The 21,939-nt window shown below is 46.7% G+C and overlaps 1 protein-coding gene across 4 annotated transcripts; it reads right to left on the bottom strand.

Annotated features, from left to right (window-relative positions):
* Window positions 1–77: 77 nt before the first annotated feature.
* Window positions 78–19,464, bottom strand: LOC117581212 (hormone receptor 4). Of its 4 annotated transcripts, none has more exons than XM_034268187.1 (10): window positions 19,241–19,464; window positions 16,245–17,608; window positions 9,143–10,781; window positions 8,815–9,074; window positions 8,489–8,717; window positions 7,583–7,840; window positions 7,395–7,507; window positions 7,204–7,284; window positions 4,628–4,974; window positions 78–2,471 (listed from the first exon to the last, which is right to left on the bottom strand). In XM_034268187.1, the coding sequence occupies exons 2-10, from the start codon at window positions 17,575–17,577 to the stop codon at window positions 1,584–1,586; spliced, it is 5,148 nt and encodes a 1,715-aa protein (XP_034124078.1). In that variant the 5' UTR covers window positions 17,578–17,608; window positions 19,241–19,464; the 3' UTR covers window positions 78–1,583. The 4 variants fall into 4 exon arrangements, with proteins under 4 accessions (XP_034124078.1, XP_034124079.1, XP_034124077.1 ...); XM_034268188.1 differs by lacking the exon at window positions 19,241–19,464 and having other exon boundaries at window positions 16,245–16,987; window positions 17,057–17,686; XM_034268186.1 differs by lacking the exon at window positions 19,241–19,464 and having other exon boundaries at window positions 16,245–17,686.
* Window positions 19,465–21,939: the final 2,475 nt, after the last annotated feature.

Raw genomic sequence — 21,939 nt, 5'->3', positions numbered from 1 at the left:
GTAAATTACAGAATTTTCTTGTCATACAATACAATATTATATATATTCATATATATATATATTTATTTGTTGTTTTATTTGTATTTATGTTAGTGTAATTATGTTTATCATCATAATTTATGACTTCATTAAGTACAATGCATTTTTTAAGCCTGCTATTTTTCCGTACTCTTTTGCTTTCCGTTTTTTTGATCCGGTTTTCTGTATTGTTTTCTTTTCTTTAATTTAATTTAATTGTTTAAAATTCGTCTAAATTACCATTTGGTTTGGGTACCCCTTCCAGCATCTTTCTCGCTCTCTGCGGGGACCTCCTTTTCTTCTCTCACTTTCCCTTTTTTTTGTTTAGTTATTATAGTTAATGTTATGATTAGACGTAAGACGATACAAAAAAAAGGTGACATTACGTTCAACTACTTTTTTTGTTACTTAAGTTTACACAATTATATTAAATATGCTTTCGGTTTCTCGTTATTCTTCGTTTTTGAATGTATTGCACTGAATTGTAACCTATTTATTTCCGTTGATTTTCCCCAGTACGTTTTTGCTCATTGCGGGGAAGGGGCTTGGTTAATGCCTTTTGCCAATATCGGCAATTAAAACTTATGATCCTACACAGACAACCACGCATATTTATTTATATATTTATATTTTGTGTGTGTGTGTGTGTGTGTGTGTATGCTCTTTGCGGAATATTTATGCATGTATTCCCTGCTGCCATATACATTTACTCAGTTTTGGGCATTCCCTTGATATTACACACCACACACACATTTTTCGTTACATTTTCAATATTACAATAATCACAAAAAAAAAAAACAAAAAAAATAATGCAACACGATTACATCCTCTAAACATTAGTATTGAATATAGATTTTCGTTTATGTTTTTGTTTTTATTACTTTTTTTCATCGCCACTTTTGGTGTTTGACTTTTTCCCTAAACTAAGCTTACTTTGAGGGAATATAACTTGGGTTTGCGGTTTGGGTTTCGGGTGAGGGTGAGGGTGGAAGGGGGTGATTAAATATTTAAGAACATTATCCGTTTTGTATGCAAAAAATTGACCAAGACATCAACACCAAACAAATGCCCTACAGTTAACATATACAATGTACGAGTATGTACGGTTTGTAAACTTCCTACGCCTAAGTATATTTATGTTTATGTTGCTATAACTTCTAGTTTTTTATTTTCTTTTAGTATTTGATACAGACAAAAAAAAATGTTAATCGTAAATCGTATCTATGATGAATATTAATATTATTACACACGTACTTTGCTTTTGCTTTTGCTTTGTTTAGGTTTTAATCTTTTATACAGTTTCTATCAACACGACGAAAGCGTCTAGGATATAGGATGTGCAACAGCTCAATCTAACACTAGGAAAAGGATCTGCCCGCTTTCCAGGAGCATGCGATATATACGTAGATCTCTGCAGATTCCCGCATCTTGGGCTGTGAGATGCCTCGTGCCACAATTCTTATAGTCTGTTTTATGTCCCCACTTCTCCACTCTTTGCTATAGGTAGATATATATGTACACTCACGAACCCTGGACGGGATGGAACATCGGGGCTACCTCCTCGTTTAGATGGGTGTCGGCATCAGTTTGCCGTAGTCCTGGTGCATGCTTGGCTTCACCGAGTTGTAGACAGTGCGCTCGGCGTCGTCGGGCAGGGCATAGACATCGGGCGGCACGCAGAGCGACTGCAGCTTGGAGATGTATGAGTCGAAGTGCTCGTGCGGATGCGGGTGCGGATGATGTCCGTGCGGATGTCCGTGCGGATGCGAGTGTGGGTGGGCATAGCTGACGGGATGATGCACGGTGTAGGCATGATGCGGAGGCACCGGCGGTGGACCCGGTGGCGGGCCACCACCAGCACCCGTCCCACCCTGATGACCGTACATTCCGCCACCAATGTTGCCGCTGCTGGCCGAAGGCGGTGGTGGCGGTGGCGGCAGCAATGTGGAGTACGCTGTGGCATGATCGCTGCCACTTCCGGCCACCAGTTGACCCCCGGCACACACACTGTCCAGGCCATGCCCCGCCACCACCTGACCGCCAGCTATCGAGGCCGAGACAGACACCGAAGTGGGTGGTGCGGGTGGCGGCGGCAAGCGCACGTGCTCCAGCAGCGTGATCACATTGTTGCGCAAACTCTCGTAGTAGTTGTTTAGGTTGGCATTGGGCGGTGCTACGCTACCGTCCACCGGGGCATGCGACATCATGCCACCGACATTCGTGTTTGGGTTGCTGTTGCCGGAGCCGGAGCCGGAGCCAGGCGTCAGACTGCTGATCGAGTGGCCCAGATCGTTGCTGCCGTTTCCGTTATTGTTGCTGGAGCTGGCTGCGGGACCTGTGCCGGTCCCGCTGGTGGAGCTGACGCTAGCGAAGGGCGATTGACCGCTGGGTGAAGCCATGGTCACATTGGAGGAGCGCTGCTGCTGCTGATGGCCGCTCAATGGAGAAGCCTCCTATGAAATGGTAAGAAGAAAGGTTCCAGGCGGTGATTAGAAAGTCATCTAGCAGCTAACAGGGTTGAGGAGTGGATTGAGACTGCAAAGGCGATGGTCATAGGGGAAGGTTCTTAATATTTTCTGCTAATTTTTTAGTTCGATTGTAGAGTAGAGATAATTGATAATATTGATGGAGCTGGGATCTTCTTCCTTCAAAGTAAATCTGCATCGAAGGTAAGGGCTGTTCCCTTCAATTGGAATTTGGTTGCTGGCCACAGCCCACATGTGGAGGGTTGGACTTTTCTACCTCTAAACATTGTACATAGATACATATGTACATACATTATGCACCTCGCTAGTACTCACACTCCCACCCCTACACGAACCCACTCATGAACCGTTATGTGCACATATGTAGCTATGTAACTCTGGCAAATTGAAATTCCAATAAGAACGCACCAAACACCCACACACGAAGACAAGAACAACAAATAAGGAGTGGGTGACAAGAAATGAAGAGCAAGACAGAGGCACAACAACAATAAGAGAAGCAAATAAGAAAAAAACGTCAGAGGACGAATCATCGACGAAGTCGTCACGAGCACAAACGCGAGGGAGAGAGAGAGAGAGTGGATAATGTGGCGTGCGGGAAGCAGGTTCCGTTATATTTTTTTGTTCAGCTTTTCGGAGTTCTCTTTGAGCTCGCACACAGACGCACATGTATGTATGTCCCCACCTTCCCCACAGCTGTGGGGCCAACAAAAGGTTAATGCTGTCTGCCTTGGTCGCTGCCTGTGCTCTGCCCGTGCGCTGCCGCTGCGGCAGCGACACTGCTTGTGCTCTGCTTGTGCTCTGCTTGTGTGCTACTGCTTGTAGCTTTACCCTCGCCCACCATGCTGCTGGCAGCGCCACAGCTTTGACCGTAGCACAGTTATTTGTTGTATTTCTTTTTGTTGCTGCTTTCGTTTTTTTTCTTTGTCCGTTTTAGGAGCAAATCGAATGGTGTTCTGCGATTTGCTGGGTTGCTGCGTGTTGGGTTGGCGCCTCGCCTCTGACGGGCTGCAGCTGCTGCCTGCGCATGACCAGCATCACTCACACCAAAATACAAACTGACACACACACACACACTGTGGTCTAGGGACATGCGTGTGTGTGTGTGTGTGTGTGTGTATATATGGGAGCTTGTCGCTTGCGTTTTAGGGGTGTGTCTGTCTCCTGCCACCTCTCCACACTCCTGCTACCTAGTGGAATCTGATTCGCTGCCACAGATGCAGTGCGGATGCAACGTCACCGATTGGTTGGCTGTCACACTCTAACGGCAAGGGAGGGGTCCTGTTGTCAAAAGTGCATTTCGGGTTGAATTTTAAATTGAAAGTTTAAAGTTGGAACTGTAAATAAATCTGGCTGCAAAAATTGTGTGATTTCATTTAACTATCTCTAATATTGCAGATCTATAGCTCCAGTTCAGATCAGGGTTTGGCTACTAGTTTAAGGACATGAAGCCAAAGGACTTGTCACAATAGTTCATCTATCAAGTGACGAGTCAGTTGCTGTAATAACTTTTACTTGAATTGAGCACTTGTGTATTTTATTGTGTGAATATCGCGTTTAAGCGGTTTTTAATAGTTTGTTTTAAACCAATAAAATATAATAGAAATCGGTCCATCCACCACTAAAGCTTACTCTCCTCATTTTAGGTAACAAATTGGACAAAAAGTGACTGGTACAATGACTCTTCGACGTTAAAAGTTGCTACTTTGCTGTAGTACTTGGCTTGACTTCACTGTACATTTGTGCTCATTGTCTCCGCCTTTTGTCGGGTGCTTGGGAGACGTCCTTGAAAAGTGTTAAGACAAAACTCAGGTGCCGATAGACAGTACTTCGGGCAAAACAAGAAGAAAGAACAAATAACAAAAAAAAATTCATATATAAAAAAAAAAAACTTTGGGGAAAGAACTCCACTCAAAGTCTCGTTTTGAGCCAAAGTTTGTGCTCGGCAAAAGTCTGGCCGAAACTTTCCGGGGGCGGTAAACTTTCCCTATGACCATCATATTATGCTACAGGGTGCACTTAGCCTAGTTAGATATATGTATGTACTAGTGTTTGGTTTGGTTTGGCTTTTGTTTATTTTGTTCTCATAATTTGTTGCCGTCAACGAACCTGAGCCTACATACCCGATCGCTGGTGCTCAGCTGCGACTCCATCGCATTGATGTCGGACTTGAGTCGCATCATCTGCGACTCGACTCGGGCGTTCTCTCGCTGCAGCTCGGAGATCTCAGCCTCTAGGGTGTTCAGATCGTCGCTGCCATTCCCCGATGCTGTCGCCGTGCCGCTCTTCTCGTTGTTTCCATTGTTGTTGTTGTTGTTGTTGTTGTTGTTGCTGCTGCTGAGACTGCTGTGGGCACTGTTGCTGCTGCTGGTAACTCCAAGGCCAACATTGACATTGAGTCCAAGGCCACCCACGACGCCGCCAACAACACCCCCCGTGCCGCTCATGACAATGTCCAGGCCGCTTCCTCCTGAATGGTGGAGCCGCATAGTTGCAGGGGAGAGAGAACGGTAGGTCAAAGGACACAGTTAGTGGGTGTACACGATAGCGCTCTCTTAGGATCTAGTTTTGTTTTTCTTTTATATTCTTGTCTCTGGCATTCCACGGGTTTTCTATGTGCGCGTGTGCTAGCAACTCAATCGGAGCGTGTGTGGGTGTGTCGGTGGGTTGTGGTGGGTGAGTGAGCGGATCATAGAGTGCGTGGGACAGAGCCGAATATAAACTGTGCACGTTGAACGCTGAATGCAGAGAAAACAGACAAAAGGTTACCACTGAAAGTGGAAGAAATTCTGCGAAAGATTATCGCAGAATGTGAAAATATTCTTGTGATTTGAGGACTCCTGTTGAAAACACTGAAACACCATGCTCTAAGCATATTCAAGTTACATGAAATTGCACTGCTTGCAGGCAGAGAGTGAGCCTTTCCATGAAACGGAATGTGAAGCAACGTTCAGTGAGCTTGTGCAACTGCTTGCAGCTTGAGACACAAGAATGTATCCTCTGTGTAGGTGTGTGGTTGTGTGGCTGTGTCTGTGGCTGTGAGTGGTGATTGGATTGGGATGGGATGGGAAATGTGTGTTTTTTCATCATATGCATGTAGTTTGTTTGTAGTTATGTATCTTCGTGGCTTACCTTGATCGACAGACTCTCTGGGAATATTTGTATGTACATTTTAGCTGTGGTTTACTTTGAATTTTTGTTCTTTTTGATTTTTGTGTGGCTTGTTAAACAATTTGTGGCTTGTTCGCTTTGCTGTGTGTACATACATATAATGTACATACATTTCTCCATATACATTCATTACATGTAATATATAATGTATTCTTTTGTTTTTTTTTTTGCTTGGGGGGATTTCTGCTTTTGATTTTGTTTGCTGGTGCAATTGCAGTTTCGTTTTTCGTTTTTCGTTTTTTTCATTTGCATTTTTCATTTATTTTTGGTTGGTGGTTGTGGTTTCAGGTTTTCGCTATTTCGGACTGTTTTGATCAGTTTGATTTTCTATCTACAGTAGATACTCGGCACCGATACAAAATGTTGCGTAATCTAAAAGAAAACGCCAACAAAAACCATGAAACGAAACGAAAAGAAGGAACACAGAATTAAATTAGAATTAAAACTAGGAATTTAAATGCATTTGTTTTCTTCTATTGTTTTCTTTCTCTTTTTGACTTATCTTCTTGTTTGCTTTTTTGTTTCTCTTGCTCTTTAGACACACACACACAAACACACACACACAGACACGGCCACACCTCAAAGGATATGCAGCTGTGTGTTGGTGTGTGTGTGTGTGTGTGTGTGTTTAGAGATATCAACGGGTCGATCGTTCATGTTATGTACCGGGTTGCTTTATAGAGGATTCATCTTGGTTGGTTTGTGGAGTGGGGTTTTTTGTTGTTGTTGTTGTTATGGGGGGAATTTTGGTGTTGGATTGTTGGGGTTTTGTTCATAGCCCGTATCCTCTCCTCTTTAATTTGAAAACGATAAATTTTTAGTTTTGAATTTATAAATCCTATTCTTTTTGTATTTATTCATTTTTTGTTGCATTTTCCGAAACCAAAACCAAAAATAAAGTGTTTCTTCTTTGAATACAAGTTGTACTTGCAACTCGTGTTTTTAGCATTACGTTTATCTATTCTTTTTCAATCTTTTGTATTAGTTTTCTTTTTCTAGACGTTAGCACACGCACACAAAACTCCAACCGAAAGTAATATTCTTTTTTTTTTTGACAAAAATCTGGCAACAACAGAGAAGAATTTTTGGCACCCTTCTGCAAAGGCAATGCTTAGTTGTGATTTTTTAGAATATTTTATGATGTTCTTAAGATTCTTCTATGGTGGAAGCGATGCAAATTGGTTCAGGATCTCATTCGAATGGAATTGAGAGGAAGCTTCATCATTTGAAATAAGCAGAGCTTTGAAGGTAACATCATCTGATGGTTCTCTGTACGAGAAATTCGAGGCCTAGTTGGATTTTTTAAATGCATTTTTCACCATTTAAGTTGGTAGGGTTCGGCCTGATCATTCTTCTGTGTGTTGCAGAGTTTATGTAAATGCCATTATGACCCAACCTCTGCCCTGATTGAGTGGAGGTGGGGTGGTATAATGGCAGTGGGCCCAGTTCATAACAGAAAAAAAACGCGCAAGAGAGAGATGCAGAGACAGAGAGAGAAGGAGAGATAGAGAGACAGAGAGAAACTTACCTGTATAACCCTTGGGATAGACCATGGTGACCTCATCGAATTTGGGCTTCTTGATACCCTGACCGCCCACAGTGGTGCATGCTGTAGAATCAAAGAAAAGAGAACAGAACAGAGGAAAGTGGAGAGAAAAGATGGGAAAAGCGAGTTTGGGATCATGAAAGCTTCCTGTGTGATCTGTTTAGGGATCTTACCGTCGAACTTCATCGCGGTGGCAGCTGCCACAGCGGCCTTGTGCTGCTCCACAGTGCCACCAGCCTCCAGGACTCTCATCTTGTTCCGATTGGCTATGGGACAACCCGAAGCACTGGAATACACAGAGAGATCCATTTTCTTTTATAGAAAACTGTTTGAAAATCGAACAGCCAGCAGTTGAACTCACCTTCTGTGGGAGAGAAACTTGCCGGTGGAGTGACCTGAGCCATCGCATCCTGGTATGGGACACCGCAGTGGCTCCGAGTCCTGGCCATCGCGCGGCTTGCTCTTGGGCTTGTTGGCCCGTGGACAGCCGGAGAGGCTGCGGTGCGATGAGTAGTTACCGGTCACATGGCCAGAGCCATCACAGCCGGGCGTTGGGCACTTGAGCTCCTGCGAGTGCGACTGCAGATGATTTCGGTCGGAGCGCGAGCAGCCCGTCAATCTGCGGATGGTGCGGAGGTGGTTGGAAAAGGGATTACTGCCTGACCCAAAAGTATTAAACCAGGCCAAGAGTGCTCTTGGTCAGATAAGATTGCTCTCTGTGTGTGGGTGTGGGTGTGGGTGCGGGTGTGGGTGGGTGGGATGTTGCCTGTGTGTGGGCTAAGACTTTGTTCTTGAAACTTTCAGTTTTAAAGTTTCATTAAACCATCTGCCATCTGTCTTTTCGTGGGTGGTGTGTGGGACTAAGACTTGGGACTGGTTTTATGCCCGCTCTGCGTCCACTCTCCGCCACTAATCATAAATATTAAAGTCTCTGATTTGCTGGCAAGCTTTAACGACATTTCAGGTGGCTGCACTGAGACACTGTCCGCTTGACCGATGGGCACATAGATGAATGGAAAGTGCACGGCAAAAAAAATAGCTTTGATGTTTTTAAAGACTTTTTTTCTGCATCCTTTTGGCAGGGAAATATTTTTGCAAACGCTCAAATTGATCTCCAGCTCGAAAAGTTGTCCGATGAATAAATTGAAAATAGTTTTTGCTTATTTTTATTGAAGTGTAGTAAATGTTCCCAACGCGTGTATGTGTCTGATAATTGCAAAATTCATTGAGGTGTGCTCTATGGGGTCCTTGCTGACCGCGTACTTACCCATCCTTGGTCTTGTCGTGCTGCGGTATGTGCTGCGGCGGTGGCATCGAGTAGCAGGTGGCCGGGCTGGGTGAATAGCCGCCGGAAACGGGCGTTGGATAGCCGCCGGGGCCCACCGCCGTGGCATACGGATTGCTGCACTGATACGCGGCTGGACCATAGCCATGATAGCCAGCCGGTGGATAGTCCGATTGCACCACCATGCCGTAACCGGGATGCGGCGAGTAGCCTGAAAGCACAAAGAGATATCAAATCATTATTTAGAATCTAGAAAAATGTTGTTTTGAACAAGGGGATCCTAAAAAAACAAATTCGATTTTACTCACCGCTGGGATCCCTGTACGTCTCGATGTAGTGTGAGCCGCCGCTGTCCGGCGTGGATTCACGGCTGTAGGGCCGCGGTCCACTGATGTGTCCAACCAGTCCGAAGCCCAGAGGTCGCGGCGGTCCACTGAAGTCGACGGGCTCCATTTGGGGGGAACGCGGCGGTCCATTGGGCCCCAGAGCGCCAGGCGCTCCGCTGCCAAAACCCTGGGCATGACCCACGACAAGGCCATCGGCCCCGTACTGGGGACTGGTGATGATGCTGTAATCCCAACTAATGAGTGATCTGGTGGATGCTGTGCTGGAAACTGTCGCGTGCTCTCTGCTTACCTGTGTGGGAGCCGGGTGACACTCAGGTCCAGGGTCTGTCCCTGCGGACTGGGCACCTGGGGGCTGGCTATATTGGGGCTGGCCCCCGGCTGTGGGCTGCCGTTGCCCATGCGCTGGTTGTATTGGTTGTGGGAGGCTGGTGAATTGAAACCGTGCGGACTGGAGGAGGTCACCGATGTGGACCCGGATAGGTCAACCGCTGGCGCTGGCACACCACCCACATTCGGTGTGGGCGAGGAGCTCTGCTTGCCGTGCTGCTGCTGCTGCTGCTGCTGTTGTTGCTGCTGTTGCTGCTGCTGCTGCTGTTGCTGCTGTTGCTGTTGCTGCTGCTGCTGGTGGTGCTGCTGTTGCTGCTGTTGCTGCTGCTGCTGCTGGTTCTGATAGGCGGCTGCGGCGGCTGCCGCCTGAGCAGCGGCCATCTTCACGGACAGATTGATGGCGGAGAAGCCCGGCGGCAGGGGTCCCATGGTGGGATCGTAGTGGTACATGGGCCGCGGATATATCGGCCCCGCACCGCCGCCATTGGCCAGCTGCTCATCGTGCTCGGCCTTGGCCAGCATTAGCTGCTGCTCCTGCAGATACTTTTGCTGCTGCACCTGCAGATCGTCGGCGCTTTGGGGCAGGTAGTGATACGCTGCCGCCGCCGCCGCTGCCGAGGCTGAGGCAGCTGCCACGCCCGCCACAGACGCCACCTGACGCTGTCCATTGGGGCAGCAGTTGGGATCGTACCGCTCGAAGCCGCCAGCTCCACTGGACACTGTCACCGCCGACACGGAGTCAACTGTGGCAAAGGCGGGCGCCCCCACCACCGATGCGCTGCTGAGGGAGCTGAGCGAGGTGGGCGGGTGCGGATGTGGATGCGGATGTGGGTGTGGATGCGGATGCGGGTGTGGATGCGCCTCGTAGGCACTCCTCGCCGTTCCCGGCGACAGTTCACTGGCATTCGCTCCACCATTGCTACTCAGCAGCTCACCGCCGACGGCGTAACGCATCTGCTCATACTGCCGCTCCTCCGCCTGCTGCTGCTGCTGCTGTTGCTGCTGTTGTTGCTGTTGCTGCTGCTGCTGGTGCTCTGTGTGGTAGCTGGCTGAGGGATCGGGGCCGTCGTTGCCCTCATTGATAAAGGGTCCGCGCTGCTGGTGCAGCGTGTGTTGCTGCTGCTGCTGCTGTTGCTGCTGTTGCTGCTGCTGAACGTGGTGGGCGTGTGGGTGGTGGCTCTGTGGATGGGGAGGACTCTGCATGCCCACAAAGCGACTCAGGTGCGGGGCGTGCAGATTGGCATCGCCGCCATTGGAGGTGGTTGTGTTGCCACCACCGCCGACACCGTTAGCTGCCCCACCGCCGCCGGATGCAGTGCGAGCCGTGCCCGGTGTCGTGGATGCGCTGGCCGTCACACTGGATGCGGGGCCGGCGGCATCGTTCGCCAGATATGAGTGCATTGGACTTTTGTTGTACTCCGATTTGATGCTCGCTACAGGACTGTACTCCGACTTGATAATGGGCATTGTTGTTCCACTCAACTTGTTGTTGTTGTTGTTGTTGTTGATGCAACTCGTATTGTTGTTGTTCAGATAGTGACTGGAGGCAATCTTCAGTTTATCCAATGGATGCAACTCCTTTTCGTGCTTCTCCAAATCCGCTTTAAACGTAAAATCCCACAAAAAAGGGAGATGGCCAGAAATGAAGCGAGATAGAGAGACGAAGAGTGTAGAGAGAGGGAGAGAGATAAAAAGAGAGAGAGAGAGAGAGAGAGAGAGAGACGCGTTAAAAGATCATTCTTCAAGCAATCGAAATCAAGCAGTTTTGAAATCTCAGCTTAGTGGTTCTGTGGTTCTGTCGGTTCCGTGGACCCTCTATGGCCGCATGGACGCACCTGTTCGATCAACGTTCGAGGAGGGTTCGCTATTCAGACGACGACTGGCTGAGCGACGGACTGCGCGCGGACAGCCGGAGAGGCTGCGATGCACACTGCGGTGCGGCTGAACGTGTCCGCGTCCGTTGCAGCCCGGTGTGGGGCATTTCAGTATCTGTTCGTGCAGGGCCAGCACTGTTCAAGTCAATTTTGGATGTGCAATTTGATTCGAATGCGATTCGGGCCGGGGTTTTCAATTCGTAAGAGTGAATGGGTAAATTAACGATTAGCGATCAGCGATAATTTCAACGATTTTCAAAACTATCACAACTACAACAGCAACATCAAATAGTAAGGCATACCACAATCAGTGAGAGAGAGAGAGAGAAAAAGAAGGAGAGACAGTCAGGCGTAGAGAAAGACCGACCAACAGCGGCAGAGAAGAAGTGAGAGAGAGAGAGAGAGAGAGAGAGAGAGCCATCTAACGGTATATCAAACAGTGCGAACCTAGAGCTTTCGCAAAACAGTCCACAGCCACATGCAACTACACAAACAGGGAGAGATAGAGAAAGATAGAGACTAAGGAGAAGGTGGCAAAGAAGTAGACACTCTAAACAGATTGTGGGGGAAGAAGGGCAAGGAAAAATGCAGAGCATTTGGATTCTAAAATGAGTTGGTAAATATATATATATATATATGATGACAAACTGAGTGGAACTGAGAAGAATGTTACATTGCGAAGAAGTTCTGAGGAATCTTCGAAAAAATTAATAACACAAAGATATGTTGAAAACATTTTTTGTTAGAGATCCCAACATATCATCCAGGAAAATGATGTATGGAAAACATTGGTAAACAATTGCTTTGCAATGTTAAAATATTTCAGAGACGTTTCTATGGACTTCCATGGGCTTTAAATATAAGTAACCATGGAGATAAAGGCATTCATTTAAATTTATTAAGCTCCCTTTAAGATTTTATCTAATATGGGTAAGAAAAAACATCGCAAAGTGTGCTGAAAACAGATCTAAGAATGCAAGCTCTGCCAAATGGAACTTTAAAGCGCTTAGAACCCCCGCACAAAAACACACATGCTTGGTCATTGGGAGAGCTTTCAGCTCAGCGATGCAGCAACGTGAAATGGGAGAGCTTTCAGCTGAGCGATGCAGCAACGTGAAATGGGAGAGCTTTCAGCTCAGCTAAGCAGCAGCGATCTCACTTGCACTTGTGCAGTGTGTGGGTTCTTTTTTTCGGCTCCGCTTTCAGCTATAGCAGAGTATTTGAAGAAGTTGGAGTTTGCACACAAACAGTCACAGAAATGTACACATACAACACATGCTTTTTTTAAGAACTACGGGAAAGTAAAGCTCAGCAAATTCTTCGTTGAATTATCAGAGAGTGTATAGGGAGAAAGTGAGAGTGAATGATAGACAATGTCAGAGAAACAGACAGGTAGAGAGGCACAGAAACAGACAGAGAGAGAGAGAGAGAGAGAGAGTGATAGATGGAGAGGATAGATCATCTACTACGCATAGAAATATCTAAACGGAATGGACAACTTACATTCTGTGGTAACCTTATCGCGCTTCGGACAACCCGATAAACTGCCCAGGCCAAGCATGTTCCAGAAAGAAAGAGAGAGAGAGAGATAGAGAGAGAGTGGGAGATAGAAAGAGAAAAAGAGATTGATTTCGCATAACGGCACAACACGGGATAAACGGTGCAACGGTACCTGCGATGATGCGAATACAATCCGGTGACATGTCCTTGGCCAGTGCAATGCGGCGTGGGGCATTTGGCGCCATCTACAATTAACCAATTAACAGTAAAAAGTTGAAATCAACGAAGGCGCTGTGGAAAGCGATTGAGAGCAAGATGGACCAGAGACAAGGGAGCGAGTCGAGTCAGCATCAGAGACACTCAGAGCGAGAGAGAGAGCGAGAGAGAGAGCGAGAGAGAGAGCGAGGGACAGGGAGAGACAGGCAGGGAGACAGACGCGAGAGTGTGTAAGTGGCATGGATGGATGGCAAGGCTTGCAAGGCTGGCTGGAGCGAGCGAGCGGGCGGGCGAACGATTTTCTAATTAATTATATGGGAAGCGACAGCGAGAGACAAGTTTGACGTTGTCCAAAAGCATACCACTCTACCCACCCACCCCTTTGAAGCCTTTACCTACATATGCTCTACTGAAACACCTCACCACCCATCCACCCACCTATATTAACTCGCTTTCCATCCTTTCACTGCACGAAAAACCTCTCCAAAAAAGCAACCTTGAAGAAGAAATGCTGGAAAAGCGAACGTACGAATTCTTTTAGCCTAAATAATTAATTAAAATTTGATGGAAAACAGCTTTGCATTATTTACTTTAAAAAGCTCACACACACACACTCACACATTAGACAGCCTTATAGGGGGGGGGGGACGGTACGACAGCTTTCAAAAATCAAACCAGACCCAGAAGCAAAACATGTCGTGCAGACGGAAAAACTTGGCCTTTTTCTAAGCGCGTTTTCCTCTCAAGATAACAACCATCATACCTTCACGGTTCATATACATGCTTATACATATGTATGTACATATAAGTACATGTACATACTTGTGTGATATATCAGACAGTCGTGTTGGGTGGGGGGGTGGACGGGCGGCCTGGTTAATGAAATACTTTTCGAAATATTTTGCTCCTTCCAGCTCTTTGTTGTTGTGTCTATTACGTGGCCGGGCAAAATGTCAAACTGCAGCAGCCAGTGGAGAACACCATCCGGAAAAGGTAAAAACCAACTCGACTCTAATTAGAATTTAATTAAAATCAAGCAGCAGGGGAAGCACAGCAAGCAGAGCCATGGAGGGCCAAGTGTTTTGTGCATTAGAATATTTTCAACTAAGCAAAAATGTTTGGGGAAAAAGCAGATACGGTAGGAGCTGGGAATAATCAGAAAAGAATGTTGGCATCGCAGCCCGAAGCAGTTGATACACTTGCTTACGAGATATTCAAGCTATATTTATAATATATTTCTGCACAGTTTTTAGATTAGTGTGGAAAACGTGGGGAAAATGGTAAAAAGGTGCCATGGGAAGGAAACAAGAGCGAAATGACAGCTTTATGACAGGTCATAGAGGTCTTTAAACTGGCATACAAATGTGTATATGGTCAGACATAATAACCTTAGAGTCTGAACATATTTTTAACGTAACTCTCATATTATTCTGTCAAACATTTGGTACATTAATTGAATATTTTGAAGCCATCAAATGAACCTCTCTTGTTGTCTATGCTCTGCTCAAAAAACTGATACACTCTGCCAGGGTTAAAAAAGAAACTAAAGGATGAAGTGAAGCCTTCACACACACACAGGGTGCTCCAGGGTAAAGCCTAATAAGCCACATTAGCGAAAGGAAGCAACAATAATACCAACAAAATATGGAATATGAGTGCTTGCCACACGCTAATGACTTATTACGTGCCACACACACAAACACACGAACACACACGAAACTGCCTCTATTTTAGAGCTTTAGAGCCTTCTGTCAACTATTTAAAAAGTCATTCAAATTATATGAATACCAAAGTCAAGCCAAAGAGAGAGACACAGACCCTACATACATTTATGTATGTATATATTCATGTTGAAGGCGGCGGTCCTCTGCAGCATATTAATGCCAAAACATAATGACAAAATAAATATGCAAAAGTGGTTTTGAAGGAAAACGTGCTCATAATGCTTTATATCTAATCATACACCCTCGTTTGCCCCGCCCTCCAGCCCACCAACAACTGACAGTCTGGTGGAAATTGTACAGCGAAATTAGTAAAAGGCAAAGCTCAAGGCCTTGCCAAGCCAAGGAGGCACTCACTCAGCCAGAAGATGTGTCTGTCTATGTCTACGTCTAGTTCTCAACGAGTGTGTGTGTGTGTGTGTGAGTGTATTGTGGTATAAAGGGTTTACAAGCCATTAGTTGTTGTTGTGTGCCCCCACCAATTGTAGCCAACAAAATTGCTGCCCCCTGCCCCACTAGTCATACCTTATTCCCATACTCCATTCCACATCCCATACCCATTCCCACACCCATTCCCGATCCCATTTTCATAACGACAAAATCGCTTAATGTCTTTTGGCTGCCGCACTCACACTCTCCACACGCTCGCTCCCATTCCATTCCATCCTCTGCATAGAGAGAGAGCGAGAGGAAGCGCATTGAATGAGCTGCAAAAAGGGTTTTATTTTAAGAAATGACTGGAAGGGGCAAGAGGGGGAGTTGCTTAGGTGAAAGTCGAGTGCTGTGGCAGCAGTGAAATGTGCAAATAATAACAACAAAAGCCAACATTATAATAATGGTCATAATGTTGCTTATTACGCAAGCAGATTGAGTGTCTCTCTCATTCGGAATTTTAATGGGTCTACAAATGTCTAAGACGCTGCCATCACAGCATGCCTAATGATTGGCTTTTTATTGAGCCCTTAACCAACCTGAACGTCATTTGGCCAAGTACCTTTTTCCATATTGTGCGAATAACTTTGCTTCACTTTCTTATGAGGGTATGACTCTAGTTCCTTAGAAAAATAGTGGTCGAAAGTCATTGCTGTTCGTTGAAGCAAAGAGTTTACTTTTGGGATTGATTAATTTAAAATAAAACAATTGTCTGGTTTCTACTCGCTGCTTCGATCGTAAGTCTCGCTGGTTATTGGGCGAGTGTGAACACAGCTGCACTTTCGATGAACTCAAATTGAATGGTCCAATTAGTCGTAAAATAATGTAAGAGTTGGAGTTGGTACACAAAAAAGCCGTCTCTTGCCCAATCTTTGCTGATTTGATCACAAAAAAGCACAGAAATGTTCTCTGCGTGCGAGAGAATAACCACGCTACCTACACATGTATTGAATCAGATCTTTCTCTATGTAAATCATCCACAAAACGACACTCAGACACGCACTGGGACACTCTCTCTCTTGGTCTCTGTCATCTTTTGGGTAGGGCTTGGGACGGGTCGAGACTGTTTTGGGGGGAAAGGGTTTTTGGGGGCTTTGTTCTGTTTTTGATTTTGCCAATTGAAGTGGTAAACTCAATGCAACAAGAAGTCTCGCTCACATCATCAGCCGAACGATCAGTTGAACCGTAACCGGAGACCAAACCGAACCACATCGAATCACAGTACTGTGATGCTGGAGCACAGTATGCCGGAATTTGATTCACACCAAAATCACAGCCAACTGTAAAATCTCGTTTACTATGCTTACTATGAAGAACTTACCGCGATTCTGGCTGCCCGGCGAGTAGCTAGGCGCCGGCGTCGATGTCGATGTCGATGTCACTGAAGCTGTCGATGCGCCTGCTGTTCCTGCTCCTGTTGGCGGACTACTCGTGGATGGGGGTGTGGCCACCAGAGGTACGCCGACAACACCTTCCCGGGCAATGTCCTGCATCACGGAGGCTGCCCGACTGCCCACGCCAGCAGGCTGCAGGATCGTATACTGTTTGGCATCCACCTGGGACCCACCATGACCCGTGCCCGTTCCTGGCAATGCGCCTGCCAGCGACTCCTTGGAGCTCTTTGAAGGTTTTTCGCCCAGCTGGCTGGCTATGTCAAAGGCAGCCCGTGGTGGCAATGGTGACGGCTCCAGGCTCAATTGCTGCTGCTGCTGCTGACTGGCGGCGGCGGCTGCCGCATAGCCGTAGTAGGCCAATCCGGCGGCGGACTCTGCCGCTGCCGTCGCATTGTAGGCGCTCGACGTGTAGTGTGCATGGGCATGGGCCTGGGCCTGGGCATGGGCGTGGGCAGCGGCCGCATAGTTGCGTTTGATAAAGTCGATGGGGGGCTTGAAGGCCGAGGCGGCCTGGCCATATACATTGCTGGCGGCCTCCTCCAGATCCATGTCCTCTGGTCCACCACCCAGAGCTGTGCCCGATGCTGTGACTGGAACCAGCTTCTTGCCCCGCTCGCGATCCTCGAGCGTGGCGCCGGCATTGAGGCGGGCCTGGTCATTCTCCTTCTGTCTGTGGAAACGTGGAAACAGGGATACAGTTGCAGTTGTTGTGGGAGTTCTGGGTGCAATGGCCTCATACTTTTGCTTCTCTTCGAACAGGTTCTGGAAGGGCGGTGGATTCTCGTCCTGCTCCTGCAATCTGTATAGATTGGCCCGGGCATCCGGCCAGCTGCCGGACAGACTCTTCAATGCCGCCTGCGTCTCCCGTATGAGTGTCTCATCATCCTGATCAGCATCGGCTGGTCCTGGAGCTGCTGTCATCTTGGCTATGCCGGCTGCTCCCACATTGAGGACGCTCGTCGGCGCAGGACTCTCGGGGCTGTCCGTTATGGGTCCCTGTTTTCGTTTCTTTTGTGGCAATATATTGTTATTGTTGCTATTGCAATTGTTATTGTTATTGAGAGTTGAATCCTCATCACGACTGCAACGCTTCCTGCGCTTTATGGCTGTCGTCTCGAGATCACTGCTGGTATTGGTATTGTTGCCACCGCTGTGGTTGTGGCCGTGGTTGTGGCCGTGGTTGTGGTTGTGATTTTGGTTATTGCTGTTGCTCTCGGCCAAGGGCGTGTCCTTGGTGAGTGGCCGCTTGGACAGCGCCATCTTGCTTGCCCTTCTGCTTTAAGCCAGTTCGCTGATCAGAAGAGATTCAGATTCGTATTTGGGATTTGAGTAAAAATTTAGACGATTGATTGTGTTTGATAACGCGATGAAACTTGTGTGTGTAAGCGTGAGCGGCGGCGCCAATCAACATAATTTATCAACATCAGCATCACATCAGCATCCGTTATCCCAGTAGACTGAAGATCGCTTTGCCCCCAACACCATACCAAACAAAATCGAACAAAATCTGAAGAGTTCTCTGCTAACTTACAAAATCTCCTATGGGGGGGATCCCTAATTAAACGAAGCTTATATTTGCTACACATTTGAAACATTAAGAGGCTGCTATCAAATACATATTTTTATACATAATAATTAGCGACCGCAGCACAATTTGCGGGCCCTAAAGTTAAGCCTCGTTAATAACAAATGATTTTCTCGGTACTTCCTTGGATTTACAAATTTGTAAATTAATTATACAAATTGTTTAATGTTTGCGGAATGAGAAATGTTGCCTGAACTCAATGAAGATGGATATTCCTGTTTTAATCTTTATCTGTTGAAAATGCTATTATTTCTGATGCCAAGCACTTCATTGCTAGAGTTACAAAATGATATACGATTTATAGTTGAAAGTGCGAAAGATTTATCTTAAATAAATTGCACTTTTGGTCAGTATACTAAGGGAGTTACATTGTTGCTTAGGTCCCAACTCATAATACACACAAGCCCTACGAGAATATGACCTAAATGCGATCCATTGAATGTGAGTAAAACCCTTAAAAAATTCTCGATTATCGTTTGCTCAATTCCTTTTGTTTTGTTTCGTTTTGTTTTTGTCAATTTAGCAAATTCTCAATGTGAATATTCTTGTTGCATTGAATTTCTTGTATATATTTCGCTTTTAGTTTCGGTTTTTTGGTTTTCGTTTTCTGCTTCGTTTGTTTCAATTTCAATTTCTGTTTTTGTTTTTTGGTTTGCTTTTTTTTGGGGCAGGGGCGGGTCAAATACATAGCTAAATAAATGAAGGGGGGAATTGTCTGTTTTGGGGATCTGTTCGGTTCTTTGGCGTTCTGAGAAACTCGAAATGTTTTAAGGGTTACAGAGAGAGACAAAATTGGCTAGGAGATTGATTGATTACAGATTCAAATATATATGAACTTTACCTATTTTGTGAATTCTGTTTCAGTTTCGACTTTGTTTTTCTTTAGTTTGCATTCAGATTTGTTCGGATTCTGTTTCGATTTTCGATTGAGTTTGTTTGATTTTCGGTTTTTGTGTTTTAATTCATTTTGAAGATTGCAGCTTCGAGCTCGTTTGAATTTAAATTCTTCTTTATTAACACTTTCAGCTTGCACACTTCTGCTAATTCTTGTAAGTTTTATTTTTATTTTTCTCATTAGTTTTGTCTTCGTTTTTGAATCATTCTTCTGGTTTGTGAATGCTGCTGTTGCTTTGCTGCTGAACTTGCTGCTGGTTGATCTTCATCTTCATCTTCGTCACATGCACACCTACACACACCTGCAACACACACACACACACACACACACACACACACAAACTGACACCAGGTTCAACACAACAACAAAAAATAAGGAAAAACTAGTAGAAATAATTAAAACTAGAAAAAGGAATTATTTGATCATTGGATTTTGGCACTCACTTTGGCTTGGTTACAATTTGTGTGAATTTCTCGACTTGGTCGACACGCCGCTGAGACGACTGCAAGGATTCAAGAGTTCAAAGTTGTTCTTGGCAGCGGAGGATCGGCTGTGGGTGCGTCGTTCAACTTTTCCGGCATCTGCGGCGTATACGCAATTTCAATTAGGCCGCGCACTTTCCACTTTTGGACAAATTGTTGTTTCCACTATAATTTTCGGTTGTCTTATTGTTTCACTGCACTGTTGTTTAAAGCGGCTGCTTAGAGGAGGTATGTGTGTGGCCTGGGTGGGGGGGGGGTCGTGGGGGGTTGGTGGACCGGGAGAAGGGGCTAGTCTATAAGCAGCGCGACCTCCGGAAGAGTTGATTTTAGTTTTGCGCGTAGTTTGGAAAAGTTTGTTTGTTTTTTTTTTTGGTCGTAACTTTGATGCCGCGCAAAAGTTTGAATGTCTCCGTGGCCCTCCTCACGGCACTCTCTCTCGGTGCTTCTTCGTATTTCTTTGTTTTCTGCGTCTTTCTTTGCTGCTCTCCGTGTCTTTCTCTGCGTTTCTCCGTCTCTGTCCGTTAAGTTCTCAACAAAATGAGGTTGCCCTCTGGGTCTGGGCCGCTTTTCGCCGCTTGGGCGAGAGAATTGCAATAAAAGTCGTCTGTCTCAGCGAGGCGGCGGTGTAGTCCGGACGTCCAAAACCCGACTGCTGGATGCGTTTTGGGGTAATAAAATTTTACATCGGCAGCAGCGCGACCAGCTCGGTTGGCGTCGGCGCTGGCGGAAGCAGCGGTGTTAGCGGCGTGCGGCAGCAGCAACAAGAACAACAACAACAAACAACAAAAAACGACGAACCAACGGAATGGTCGAACGAGCGCATCGGAACACTTTGGAGCCTGCCTGCCAGCCTGTCCGGGGGATTCCCAGCTAATCTGCTGCTTCTGCTTTTCCTCTTCCTTTTTGCTGCTGCTGCTGCTGCTTCTTCTTAGTGATTGCACTCGGACACAGACACACACACACACACACACACACAAAAGTACACCAGCACACACTTCGGCTTCGCCTACAATTCGTTTAAGTTGGCGAGGGGGTTGGTTGGTCCACGGTCCACGGTCCACGGTCCACGGTTCTCGTGTGTGTTTCGGGTCGTGTCGGTTTTTGGTTCCGTGGTGTTCCTTTCTATGCTGTTCCGCTTCGTTTTTGCCGTCGCGTCGCGTACCGTTACTCTCTCTTTTTGTGGCCCAGGAGGAAAGCCGACAACGTGCGTGTCTACCTGTTCTAAGTTCGCTGCCAACTGACAGTTTTCCTAAAGTTGTCGAACTCTTAGAACGCGATGAAAACTGCAGCCAAAAATGTTGTCGAACGTCGAACGTCGACGCCGACGTCGATGTCAGCGTCGCTGTTGCTGTTGCTGTTGCTGTCGCAGTCCAGAGACCCTCAGAAGACGGCAGCGTCAGCGTCGTCGCTCCGAACCAGAGTCGTGTTTTCGGAGTAAAAGCCGAACGGATTTCGTGGGCCCTTTGCCTTTGCACTGGCCTTCCCCTGTGGCAGAACAGTGCCACGGCCGCGGCTGGTAGCACAGTTATATGACAGTTACGGAGTCGGCGCACTGCTGCCAGCTTTGCCCACCCCCTGTGTGTGCTGTGGCTGCGACGTCGACTGCACGTCGACTGGGTTCTCGGGTTCGGTCAGAGAAATGTCTCCGAAAAAATCGCACAGACGTGGCCGGGTTGACGAAGGGCGCAGGGTGATTTCGGCGCATTCCGTCAGCCGCCCGCCACTCGCTGATTTGGCTTTCATTTTTGGGGGAGGGAGCCTCTCTAATTGTAAATTCAAACAGCGGCAGCAGCAGCTGCAGCGGTGGCAGCAGCAGCAGCAGCGACGGCAGCAGCAGCGGCGTTGGTTGCCCACAAATGACTTTATCCCGTCGTCGACTCAAGTCTAGAGTCCATGGACCATGGTCCGCGGTCCGCCGATCCCCTCAGTCATCGCTGGGCGACGATCAAACACAGATCGATACAGGCCAGGCCGTGGGTCTGGCGCCTCAACCATTAAAATGAGTCCCGCCTTATCAGCAGCGGCCACATCGAGCATACCGCCAAGAGCTAAGAGCAGCCGCACAACTTGACGCAGCCAAAGTGCTTGACGCATTCGCCGGACACACCTACAGGTGGACAGATGAAATGGTATTAGGACTAGTGATTCAGAGCGCATCTACTCTACTCCGGGGCTGAATCAGCGGCATGCACCGGGCAGAGCATCATCATGAGTAGTGGACATTTATTGGGGAATGCCTCTGGAGGCAGCGATTGACACAGCAACAGATATACAACGTTGGATTTGACTACCGATCTACTACTGATTGATGCTACTAATAATAATATTAATGCTGAAATGAGTTCTGATAATGCTGCTGCCGCTGAGTCTGTTCCAATGAATGCTCCTTCCTGTGTGTGTGCTTTTTTTTATAGTTCAGTGAATTTGATTTCTAGAGGGATACAACAATGTAGTTGACTGATTGATTCGCTCTGTTTAGTCGAGATCAAGGATGAACTATCCTCGAATTACTTCCTGCATGACATTATGCCCGCTAGTTGCTGACAAAGCTCGGAAAGGTTTAGTTGCTAACCAAATCTGCCTAAAGTGCAGAATGTCCAAAGATAATAAAATAACCCATTTCCGTGTACACTGAATGTTGCAGCAGACTTCTTCGGTGG

Source organism: Drosophila guanche, unplaced genomic scaffold, assembly GCF_900245975.1.
Source record: "Drosophila guanche unplaced genomic scaffold, DGUA_6, whole genome shotgun sequence".
Lineage (NCBI taxonomy): Eukaryota > Metazoa > Arthropoda > Insecta > Diptera > Drosophilidae > Drosophila > Drosophila guanche.
The sequence above is the reverse complement of the archived record's forward strand: the minus strand, read 5'-3'. Positions and strand labels throughout refer to the sequence as shown.

Bases quoted from the DNA above. Each gene is read 5' to 3' on its own strand.
- LOC117581212 (XM_034268187.1), bottom strand. From the start codon at position 17,577: ATGGCGCTGTCCAAGCGGCCACTCACCAAGGACACGCCCTTGGCCGAG. The intron at 7,285-7,394 runs GTAAGATCCCTA...TTGATTCTACAG, and splicing joins CACCGCGATGAAGTTCGACG to CATGCACCACTGTGGGCGGT. The intron at 2,472-4,627 runs GTATGTAGGCTC...ACCATTTCATAG, and splicing joins AGCTGAGCACCAGCGATCGG to GAGGCTTCTCCATTGAGCGG.